This window comes from Talpa occidentalis, unplaced genomic scaffold (genome assembly GCF_014898055.3).
Source record: "Talpa occidentalis isolate TD23 unplaced genomic scaffold, MPIMG_talOcc4v2.1 talOcc4.15, whole genome shotgun sequence".
Taxonomy (NCBI): domain Eukaryota; kingdom Metazoa; phylum Chordata; class Mammalia; order Eulipotyphla; family Talpidae; genus Talpa; species Talpa occidentalis.
Genome location: NW_023601543.1, coordinates 12,704,570 through 12,716,834, shown reverse-complemented (window position 1 = coordinate 12,716,834; position 12,265 = coordinate 12,704,570). Strand labels below are relative to the sequence as shown.

The 12,265-nt window shown below is 50.7% G+C and overlaps 1 protein-coding gene across 1 annotated transcript in view; it reads right to left on the bottom strand.

Annotated features, from left to right (window-relative positions):
- Window positions 1-12,032, bottom strand: part of HS6ST2 (heparan sulfate 6-O-sulfotransferase 2) — a 259,977-nt gene extending 247,945 nt beyond the window's left edge. The window contains exons 1-2 of the mRNA XM_054695552.1: window positions 11,358-12,032; window positions 9,994-10,512 (exon numbers count right to left, since the gene is read on the bottom strand). Of these exons, the coding sequence (XP_054551527.1) occupies window positions 9,994-10,512; window positions 11,358-11,785 (947 nt within the window). The 5' untranslated portion in view covers window positions 11,786-12,032. The remainder of the gene's footprint in view (window positions 1-9,993; window positions 10,513-11,357) is intronic.
- Window positions 12,033-12,265: the final 233 nt, after the last annotated feature.

Sequence of the window (12,265 nt, the reverse complement as noted above, 5' to 3'; positions counted from 1 at the left end):
TATGGAATAAGGTACATTCCCATCCATACCATTTCTTTCTAAACTTAATGACTAAATATCTCATTGAATTTGTCATGCAATGTTGACAGCTTTTCAACCAGGAAGTATACCTGTTCAGATTAACTTGTACTTAGAATGTGAACCTCATTGCATGTGATGGGCCCTCATATATACAGTTGAGGAAGGGGTGTTCTCATTAACGTAACATAGTTAAGTGGGGCATCTCTCTTATGAAGTGTAACTGCTCCAGGAGGCAGTTGCTCCAGCAGAGTGCCCGCCCCCTTCTCCAACACTGGCACTAAATGAGCTGAGTACTCATTTATGCACATTTAGAACTACAGCCCTTCACCAACCCCAAGGCTACCCCTTTAGTTCATCATTTCTGTATCAACTCCCTTGGAAAGAAGATCATGAAGAAATAAAGTACAGGCCTCTTGGGTGGCTCTGGCAGAACAGAATATCCTAGTATTTCCAAGTGTGCACCACTATTAATTTCCTATTCCATTTAAGTTTTTTTGACAGAGGAAAAACAGTAGTGACCCCCTTAAATACCTACACTGTGCTGGTATAATGATTCCATGAATTCTTTGGAATATGATAATAGCGGGGCATCAGAAAAATCAACAGAACATACCAAATGTACCACCTCTGTTTTTCAGTCTCAGAGAATATTTAGCTGGGACTGTTTCTCTCATTACGGACCCCTAGGATATCAAGATGCTAATGTTATAACCAACCATAGTCTTCAGAACCCAAAAGTAGACATGAGTGGAATTCATCACAATAAAACATCATTACAAAAATGTTAATGTTGGGCCTCCCCTGGTGGCACAGCGGTTGAGCGCTGGGCTGCAAAGCTGCCCGCAGCCTCTGCAGCGCCGGTTCGATCCCCGGCTGCCGGGCGAGGGTCCCACAAGGTGCGACAGACCTCTCCTGCCACGCCCGCTGCTCCCCTCAGCGGTGTATTTTGTCAGTCTGCCTGCTCTGCTCTCCGCTCTGGCTCTGGTAAATTCTCTCACCCTCCCGTGCTTCTGACTGTACCCGGTGCTTGTATAAATAAATAAATATTTTTTTAAAAAATGTTAATGTTTACTGTTATTATAAAAACAGTGGGGCCTCCCTGGTGGCACAACGGGTTAAGTCTCAGTACTATGAAGCTATCCCAAGCCACTGCAGCGTTCCTTCAATCCCCAGCTCCACCAGGGAGGTACCCACATGGTGCAGCAGGCCTTTCCTGACTTGCCCGCTGCTCCCCTCCACAGTGTATTGCATCAGTCTGCCTATTCTGTTCCCCACTCTGTCTCTGGTGAAAGATCTCACTCCCCACACCTCTGGCGTGTACCCCAGCTTTTGTATGCATAAATAAATAAATATTTAAAATATTTTAAAAATAAAAATAAAAGTAGTGCATATTCATAAAGGAAATTCAAAACTTTCACAATAAGAAAATAAATTCCTAATTAATCTACTAATAGCCTTGTATTTTTCTTACATTTTTTGTCTTCTATGTTTACATTTGTTCTCATTTGCTCCATCCCCTCTCCCTCCCTTTTTTTCTTTCTCTCCCTCCCTCCATGCCTCCCCATCTCTCTCCTCTTCCCTATCCTCTGTATCTCTCCCTCCCTCTCTTTAACATAGTTATAGTCACACTGGCTCCATAATAGTTAACTTCTATCCTTTACAATTAAATCACTAGCAATTGTCCATAATCTATAAAAGGACATTTAAATGGATATACTGAGATTTCTTGAACCATTCTCCTGTGCGCGGTTGTTTAGATTTTTCTAGTCTGTTGCACTTCTAAATAACTCCAGCTAACCTCCTAGTATACAGTTTTCATAACAACCTGCACTTTTCCCCCAGGTCGCCTCCCACAACCTGAAGAATTGTTTCATATTTCTCATCCCCACTCCATGGTGGTAGGCACCGCATTGGCCTGATTCCTCATAGTGCCCCCAGCCCTCAGCACATTGATGGGACATTTTCTATAGCTATCTGTTTGTTTGTTAGATAGATAGATAGATAGATAGATAGATAGATAGATAGATAGATAGATAGATAGATAGATAGATAGATAGAGAGATAGAGCGAGCGAGATAGAGAGATAGACAGACAGCATACATAAGGTTATGTGTTTTAGTAAAATCCCAGATGGAAGAAAAAGATCATTTTTATGTTCTCTAATTTATTTCCAAAAGAATAATTAGAGTGTCAATTTGACTACAAGATAAGAGAACTATGATATTTACACACCCTTGTCAGCTACGATCTTTTTTTTTAGTGTCAGTGGTGATATATGATGAGTTGATGTTTTTGGGGTTTTTTTTTAAAGATCTATTTGTTTATGCATACAAGAACTGGGGTACAGGCCAGGGGAGTGGAGGGTGAGAGGATTCACCAGAGACAGAGTGGGGAACAGAACAGGCAGATTGACTGAAATACACTGCTGAGGGGAGCAGTGGGAGAGACAGGAGAGGTCTGCTGTGACATGTGGGTCAGCTCCCTGGCTGGGGGTCGAACTTGTGCTACAGTGGCTGCCAATAGCTCCAGAGTGCTGTGCTTAACCCCTTGCGCTACCAGGGAGGCCCCAAGTTGCTGGGGTTTTTTAACCAGGGTTAATTAGAGAAGCAAAAAGGTTTTCTAACATTTCATTATTTAAATTTGCATTTCTTTAGTACCCGTGAGACTAAACAGCTTCTCCATGTGTGTAAACTACTTATGGCCCCCACACTGTAAACTGGTCACAGCATTTGCTTTTCTCATCAAATTCATAGGCAATCTTTATACAGGAAGGATGTCATTCTTTTGTCTGCTTTATTGTTGTGCATATTTTCATCAGTTTGACATATGCCTTTTCATTTTGGATATTTTTTGACAGATGAACATTCCTCATTTTTATGTAATCATAACTGTCGATCTTTTTCTTTATTCAAACATTCTTTTCCTTGCCTGGAAGTCCCACATGTAAATTGCAGCCACCATTTAAATAATAATGCCAATTGTGGATTCAGATTCACTGGATTCACAGACTCCAGCTCCACAACCAGGCCCTAACCTGCCCAGAGAGCCAGTGCTCATGTCCTTACAAGCTGTGTCCACCAGAAGTCGAAGCCACCTTGGCCTGTTACTGCCCTTTAGAAGCCTTCCATCCCAAACCAGATCCCCTTCTCGGCCTACCAGTTTGAGCCAACTGTATCACCTCCACTCCACACTGGAAACCAGGAGGGTAGCTTTACCTGGACTCCAGTTCACATTACTTTTATGTTTTTTTACACTCCTTCTCTCAAAGAACTTCGCATCCTCACTGGAATTCAGCTTCCTCGTTGCCACTAACAGGCCTTTTCAATAAGGCCTCACCCCTGCTACCCTTCACCTCCCCCACACATGAGCCTTCTGGCTTCTGGTCAGGCCTGGTGAGGTGAGGCTGTTGGACTGTATTATGTCGTGAGGATGCCATGTTCACCCACAATGTCTTCTTCTTTTTTTTTTTTAAAGATTTACTTATTTATTTATACATGCACTGGGTACAGTCAGAAGCGCAGGAGGGTGAGAGAATTCACCAGAGCCAGAGCAGGGAGCAGAGCAGGCAGAAGGACCGAAGTACACTGCTGAGGAGAGCAGCGGGCGGCAGGAGAGGTCTGCGCGCCATGCGGGACCCTCCTCTGGTGGCCGGGGAGCAGCCGGGGATCAAACTGGCACTGCAGAGGCTGCGGGCAGCCTCGCAACCCAGCGCTCAACCTCAGCGCCACCGGGGAGGCCCCACAATGTCTTCTAATAAACACAACCTTTCTCAAAGATCTCTCTTCTTTTCCAGAATTTTTTTTTAATTTCATTATTTATTTTTTTAAAACATTTTATTTATTTGTTTGTTTATGCATACAAGAACTGGGGTATAGGCCAAGGTGCAGGGGGTGAAAGGATTCACCAGAGACAGAGTGGGGAACAGAACAGGCAGATATACTGAAAACACTGCTGAGGTGCTGAGGTGAGCAACGGGCAAGACAGGAATGGTCTGCTGTGCCACGTCAGTCATCTCCCTGGCTGGGGATCGAACTCATGCTGCGGTGGCTGGCAAAAGCTTGATAGTGCTGAGACTTAACCCCTTGCACCACCAGGAAGGCCCTTAACTCTTCTAGAAAGGGTGGACTTGCTCAGAATCACAGACCTCCTTCCCCCATTTGTCTATGCTGCACAATTCTGCACTTTACCTTCTAATCTTTATGACCTTGAGGCTGAAGATGGTAACCTTGGCTTGTGTGGCTTTGTCTTGGTTCTACCCTCCCCCATCTGCTAGCTCTGTGTGGAGGTCATTAATCCACAGAGTTTGCTGATTAGACCCAAAGTGGGGCATAAACAGATGGACTTTTCCCTATTTTTTAAAAATATATTCAAGCAAAGGTAGGACACATTAAAGACATGATTAATATTCACAGATTTGCAAACAAAACTGTCTTTATTAAATATCTAAAACACCAAATTAAAAGAAACAAAAAAACAATAAAATGCCAAATTATTCTGTTTTACTGTAAGCTCTGTGAGAGCAAGGTGCTGCGTCTTCCTTCAAATAAAATGGTCAATTTCACAAAATTTCATGTAATGAATGATGGAAGGAAGAGATGACTATCCTTTTACTATCATTTCATACTACTTAGGTTGATGACAAATCCATGAGACAAGCAGTAACATTCTTACTGCCATATAACAGCACTAATCTAAAGTTATTTTGAAGACTTACTAACTCTGAGTAGCTTTCCTGCAATAAGTCCCGTCTAACCATCAAGTAAGGATGGTTCTTGGAAACTGGCACTACAAGTAATAACACATCTAACCACAAAAGCGGGTCCTGGAACTTTGAGGGTATTAAAAGCTAAGTGAAATAAGCAAGGAGGAAGACAAATACCGTATGATTTCACTATAAAGACAAAAAAAACAAATGAACAAAAAAAAAAAAACCCAAGCCCTTCATTCTGACAACACAATGGTGGTTTCAGGGGAGGGGCTGGAAGAGGCTGTGGTTTCCATTGTTCGGTGGAGGCTGATGGCTGGACATTTGGTAGTGGGCGAGATGTGATACTAGGGTGAGAAACTGTCCTCCTGAACCCTACATGATGTGGTTAACTAATGTTACCTCAATAAAAAGAAAATAAAGTAGGTCCTCAAACAATGTCATTTCATCTATATTCTGACTGCTTTTGCTTGTCAATGCTATCGCGAAGCAATATGAAATGAGATGACGTCATTCGAGGCCCTGAGTAGCACCTGCAGAACTTCGACCTTTGTGGTGTCTCCGACATCATTTGCCACCCAAGCCAAGATGGGCACCAATACCACCGATGTTCTACAGGTGTTCCCATGGTGACGTCTCCTGCACTGCAGAACGGGCGGGACCGTAGAAGCCTGCCTCTCACAGCCAGCGGGAGAGATGTACCCCTAACCAAGCGAAGCCGCCCTGTTAGAGCCCAGAGGTCTGCAGTAGCTGGCGCAGAGGGACAACACTGTAGGATGTGACAATCCCTCACTCCCTGCCTCTCCCTGTGACCCCAGCTCATGAGCAGGCACCGTGTGCAGTGCACTGAGACACAGCACTTTCCAAACAGACCCACCTTTAAAAAGTGTAAAAAAAAAAAAAAAAAGCTTTTTCCACAATTTTTTTAAAAAGTAATGACCAAAGACAAGAAAAAAAGAAGAAGAAAGGTGTTCTCCATATAAACACCTTTCAGTCCCTGTCGGTGGTATCCTATTGGACTTTAGGTAACAATTGATTACTCTATCGTCTGGTTGCTTGAACAGTTGTGGATGTTGAAAGTGTAGGACACAACGAAAACAGGATGACCTGACTTGTAGAGCCATCAAGTCTGACCTCCTCCCCCTGCCCCCCCCCCCTGCCCTGTGTGCCAGCCAGCCTCCTCAATAACAATGAGGCCAGTGCGATCTCTTTGTGCCCCATTCTGAATTCCTCCCACAGCCCAAGTGGTGCACCAGAGTTGACTACAAACAGGGAATCTGGCCTGAGAACAGCCTGCAGAATGAGAGTTTTAACAGCCGGTGAGTAACCATGTTTTGATACATTTTCCTAAACGTCTTAGAAGCTGGAGAACGAGCAGGACCCTTCTGTGACCCTAAACAACATATTGGCAGACAGACGCACGACATGCCTTTTTTAGTTCTCTTTTAAAGAAATAGTATACTTAACAAACAACTTGTGCCTTTTGCCAGCCAAGCACTCTCTTTGTCCTCTCCAGGCAACGTGATCACAGTCATTTCTGTCCAGCAGTTAGAAATCACCCAAACACTTTCCCATCCACCAAGGCAGGGAAGCATCTCGAATGTAGCACTTGGTGCAGATGTCAAGGTCTGGGCTTGCAGCCACCATGGCCTCTTATGCCCTCAGCAATGTGGATGGATGGGCTGTGAGTCCTAAGGTGGTCTCTGTATCTGCTGAGGGCTGGGCTGATGTTTATTCACTAGGTGTCCAGCCTCCTCCCATGCTGCTCAGCTCCACAGTAGCCAGCAGTCCGAAATCTGTGGACACAGAGCCTCCAGGATATAGAAATTTGTTCTCCCACTGGGTATGACCACCCTGGTCCAATCACCTGACCAAGTTTATATGCAAAATTACTGAAAATGGTGCTGACATAGGGACAACAACATCAGCTAACATTTACTGAGTATTCACTGGGTAATAACCACTAACATGAACTATCTCACTGTTTTCACAAAACCTCCTTTTCATCAAGATGCCTCAACAGAGCAGCAAGAGATGGAGTCAAAACTGGAGTCAGGGCCTCCCCGGTGGCGCAGCGGTTGAGCGCTGGGTTGCAAAGCTGCCCGCAGCCTCTGAGGCGCCGGTTCGATCCCCAGCTGCTCCCCGGCCACCAGAGGAGGGTCCCACATGGCGCGCAGACCTCTCCTGCCGCCCGCTGCTCCCCTCAGCAGTGTACTTCGGTCCTTCTGCCTGCCTGCTCTGCTCCCCACTCTGGCTCTGGTGAATTCTCTCACCCTCCTGCGCTTCTGACTGTACCCAGTGCATGTATAAACAAAAACAAACAAACAAACAAACAAATAAATAAACAAACAAACATGCCTCTATTAAAAAAAAAAAAAAAGATTTAAAAAAAAAAAACTGGAGTCAGATCCTACTATGTCACCGAAGAGCTCAATGACCTTGAGAAAGTCCTTCAGCTTCTTTGGGCTTCACTTTCATCTGATAAGTGGGGACATTTTCACCCACTCTGCCCTCATCCCAAAGACGTGCCGATTTACAGAGAAATACCAGAGATATGGGCTGTGCAAGCGCATCAGAAACTGGAACGCCCTCTCCACCCACACAAGGCTCGGACAGGCTGCAGTCCAAGGTCACACAGCTGGCACATGGCTGGCCTGGAGCTGAGGCCCAGGTGTCGGAACTCCCAGGCCGCACTGAGGGAGCTGCCATTCCCCTCAGTTCAGCGGAGCACAGAGACCACCAGCTGGCCTGGAAGAGGCCGCGCTTCACAGCAGCTCCACAAGCCTGACTCTCATCTCCGGCGACCAGCTCCTCACCCTCACGCATCACTGCCAACACAGCTGCCTCTGCCCCTAAATTTCCACCTCCCACTCACACATACACACAGACACACACATACACACGACCACACACACACTCTCATCCACTCATACATATCTTCACTCTTAGAGATTATCAGCACTCCCGGAACTGGTCCAGCAAGCAGGGATTTTGTCAAATCCTAGGGAATTCTGGAACCCTCGGGCTATCACTATTTTTCAAGATGAAATTTTCTGGAGGCAGGTAGGAATTAATGAAATGTTAAAAAAAAAAAAAAAAGCCATGGCCTTGAGGTAGCTATGTGTTTCTCTGGCAGATGTTATTGCATTTTTGCAAATGTTCTAAGATCATCACAGTGACTCTTTAAAAAGTGGTTCTTCTTTGATTAGACTAGATGGCACTGTGGCACCACCCTTTATAGGCTCAAGAAAATCTCATATCATTTCAAATAATGTTGCTGCAATTTGGGACAATCCCAGAAGCTAAACCCTCCGCTCTGGGTTATCTTATGGAGAATTTCTGAAGGGCTCTGCCAGAGAACAACGGCCACCAAAATATGTTAATAACCACATTAATAACGTGTGCTTGTAGAACATATCACATCCCGACCTACATGCTGAAAAGAATTGAAAAAGGCACATGTGACCTGGTAAACTCCAGGCAGGGCCAGGCCTCCCAGAGCAGCCAGGGTCCCATTTTGACATCTCTGCCACCGTTAAGGCTGTGGAATTCTATTTTGGTCCTAAAAATCTCTTTTTATACCATCACCCCTGAGTCACAACTACAAGCTCCATCAGCAAGTGATTATTTTCAGTGTTACCACAGTGTTTGGGATCCCCTTAAATAACAGAATCTTGGGATGGTAGGAAATGACACAATTGTCACAATGGATTGAAGCGGCCCCTTCCTGGGGCCAATGTTCTCTCTGGATGGGAAATAAAAATCTGTTTACACTGTAAAAAAAAAATTAAATTTCAACAGATCCTGCCAGAATTCCACCATTCAAGAAAGAACACTGTCAACCCAGGGAAAGGAAAGTGAGCAGGGCTGAGCTTTCCTCTACATCTCAATGTTGACCAGAGGGTTGATGGGCGGAATCCAGGTGCTGGCATCTGGACAGAAGAAACTGAGGTGGCTATTGTATTCCAAGTGACACCTCCCAAGCCCCGTCCAGTCCAGGGCACCAAGTACCCCACAGTGGGCTATGGGGGGATGGGAACGGGTCCAGGCAGCAGCCCCTGAGTTCCCCTGTGGTCACATCCACCGGGAGGCAGAGAGCACCAGCAAGTCTTTGCCCACCCAGTGACCCAGCCCAGAGGTCCCCTGCCGACTAGACACACCTTGTCCACTCCCACACCCCAACCCAGTCTTATTTGAGGAAGACTGGCTCAGTGAGAGCCCTGACTGGAGCAAAGACACCACAGGACGCGCCCCTCCCTCTTCGGTACTCCATGACCTCCCTCAACCCTACAATGCAGCTAGAGGGAAGAAAATGCTGGGCTTCAAAGCAACTAGACACACCATTCCTACATCAGGTTTTGCAGCATCAGCCCAGGATGCCCAGCACGTGAGCTAGCAATGTCTGGTGCTGCTGTTCAGGCTTGTGTAAATCTGGAGAGGTTGCTCCGGGTTTACACCACCTGGGATCCGGGTCAGCGTCTGGGTCCACGTGTCTGCCCGCAGGCTGCCCCTCACACTGTCAGAGCTCGAGGATGCCTCCAGAGCAGCCAGTAGTGAGCGGGCAAGCTAGACACCATGAACTTTCTCTGGGCTCCAAAAACAGGGCAGAGGGACACCCAGATGCCTGGAGAGAGCAGAGACAGAGGGAGGAAAGGGGCGGTAAAAGTCGGGCAGGAAGAGAAAAAAAATAACAGGAAGGGTAAAATAGAAAGAACCTGAAGCAAAGTGCGAGAAGGAGGCAGACGGAAAGAGCCCGCGTCCAGAACTGAGTGGATAGGAAGGAAGCACAAGCAGCAAGAGTTAAGAGGAAGTAAGAAAAAGCGACATGAGAATATGGGAGCGGGAGGCAGGAAGATAGGGGGGCTAGGGAGGCTTCAGAACCGGGGTGCAGAGAAAAAGAGAGGGGACTGGAGGGCACCACACGCATAGGGTGTTTTTTTGGGGGCGCTCCAGCGCCGAGTCGGCTGCGGTACCCAGTCCGGGCAGAGGCCGGGGGGCGCTCGTTCGGGGCCTCCCGGTCGCCTCACCCGCGCGCACTCGCAGCTACGGAGCCGGCCAACCCCCCCGCAGACTGAAAAGCCGTCCCGTGCTGGAGTACACGGGTTTCCTGAGGCATCGCAGTGCCCACAGCGTGCGCGCCAGGGCGCCCGGCGCCCGTCCAGCGCCGACACCACGCAGAGCTGCACGCGGGGTCGTGAGCGGCGGCCCCGGCTCCCGTCCGCCCCCCCACCTGCCCAGGCCCTGCTCCGCCGCGGGCCAGCACTCACCTGGACGGTCTCAGCCTGGCGTCGCGCTTGCCGTCCACCACTGCGGGCACGCAGCTGGTGAGCTCGGTCCAGTCGGCGTGCAGCCCGCAGCTCCAGCCCGTGGAGAACCTGGAGAAGAGCCAGGTCTCCCGCTTACCCGGCCGGTGGCAAGTGCATTTCTTCTGACCCACGCGGCACTCGCAGGGCTGCTCCAGCTGGATGTTGCGCACCAGGTGGCGACCGAAAGTGGTGCCTCCGGTCTTCTGGATGTGCAGGAACACGATCAGGTCATCGCCCTTGATGTCGAAGTCTACCTTGCGCAGGAGGTCGCCGCGGCTGAAATTGTAGCGGGGCACGAACCTGGAAGAGCTCTCATCCTCCGAGCGGTACGGGTCCGGCACCGGGGAGCTGAACGCCTGCAGGCGGAGGAGCTGACATTCTGTGCCGGGGCACACGTACTGGAGGACGATCACCGCAAATAGGAAGAGCATCACCAAAGCCAGCAGCAGCTTGTTGGATTTCTCATCCATGTTCCCGACGCTGGGGGAAACCCAAGCTCGTTACGTCAATCCCGCAGCTCAGCCCGCGCTCGCCGCGCGCCCGCACCGCCCCCTCCCCCTGGCGCCGCCGCTGCGCCCCTCTCCCCCTCCCGTCGGCACCGAGTACTCCACCGCGGCGGCGGCAACGGCGGCGCGGCGCCCTTCCCCGCTTCCTTCCTTCCCGACAGGCTCAGCGCTGTGGCTTCTGCCGCACCCCCCTCGGCCCCCCCCCACGAGTCCTTACCGCTGGCCGTCTGCCCGCTCCCCCCGCCGGAGCTCCGCCGAGCCGCTTGGCGGGGTTCCGGACCCCGCCTGCCCCGGTCGCCCCACTCCCAAACTCACACCAGGGCGCGATGCCCCGCGTGACTCCTCCGCTCGCGGGGACTCGGTGGCTCCCATCCCCATCCCGCTTCGCCCGCCGGACCATGCCCGGCGCTTCCGCGCGGATCCCCTTGGCACGCACGCCGCCGCCACCCCGCTCGCCCGATTCCGGGCTCCCTGCCCTGCGCCCCACAGCTCGGCTCTGGCCCGCGCCCGCTAGCCCACCTAAGGGGCCACCTCGAGTGAGCTCCGAACCCGGCGTTCGGAGTTTCCCTGAGGGCAGGAGCCCGCCGGCAGCCCGCTCCGCGAGCCGAGACCCAGCGCTGCCCGTGCCCGCGGAACGGCGGGGAGGGAGCCGCAGCGTGGCCGAAGGCGCACCGCGCCCCTCCGGAGCCCCGGAGTCCGGCCGCCGCCGGCTGGCTGCAACTTCGCGCCCTTCCCTCCACTCCGGCCGCCTTCCCTCCCCGCAAGGCTCCCGTGCGCTCTGGCCCGGAGGCGCGAGTCCCGCTTTCTCCTAAAACGTACCTGGCCAGGGGGCCGAAAATCTTGGAGAAGATCGCACCGAGCACGTGCTTCAGCGAGTGGCCCAGGGCGGCCAGGCCCCGAGTGAGCAGGGCCCGGCAGAGGGAGCCCAGGTCCCAGCGTCTCCTGAGGTCGTGCATCCGCCTGCGGCGGCCTCGGGGCAGCAGCGCGAAGAGAGGGACGCGCGCGGCTCCCGCCTGGGAGGAAGACGTCTTCAGGGGCTCGTCCAGGAGCGCCTGCGAGTTGAAGCCGCGAGACACACCCCTAGGAGGGCCCGCGCGGACTGAGGCGGCGACTGATCCCGGCCGGCTCGCTGCCAATTCGGCCTCTACTCTGGAATGCTGGCGGGGACAGGTGGTGCGGGCGGGCGCTCCTCGCTCCGGTTGCAGCGGCGGCCCGAGCGCCCGGGCTGCACACGCAGGCAGTGCCATTCCCCCCTTCAGGCAACTCAGGGTACTAAGATCAGGAGCGAGCTTGAATTTATGTAATAATGCCTCGCGCCTAAGAGCTCGAGCCACTTCGCAAGCAGATGACCTGGGTTTTCTCCTGTGTGGGAGAACGCAGGTCACTCCACGAGAGCATCCCTCCACTTTAGCTCGTAATTTCAACCTCCTCTAAAATAGCAAAGGCGAGAATTGGACCTTTTCCCCCTCTCTTTGCCAATTTCCATTTCCCAGCGGAAGGGAGGGCATTTTCTGCAAAGGTAAGTCAGGACGAAAGAGAAGCATGACCAAAACGTTACAGAATGAGACTCGGAGCTTTTCCGGGCAGGGACTCACCCTTATTCTGCCTTTCTCTTCCTGCTGAATGCCGGGCATCAGTACCGCTGCCTACAGAATGACTTCACGCACGTAAGGTTTATTGGAGGAAAGCTACCTCACTGGGTGCTACATCTGAGTGGAGCCATCTAA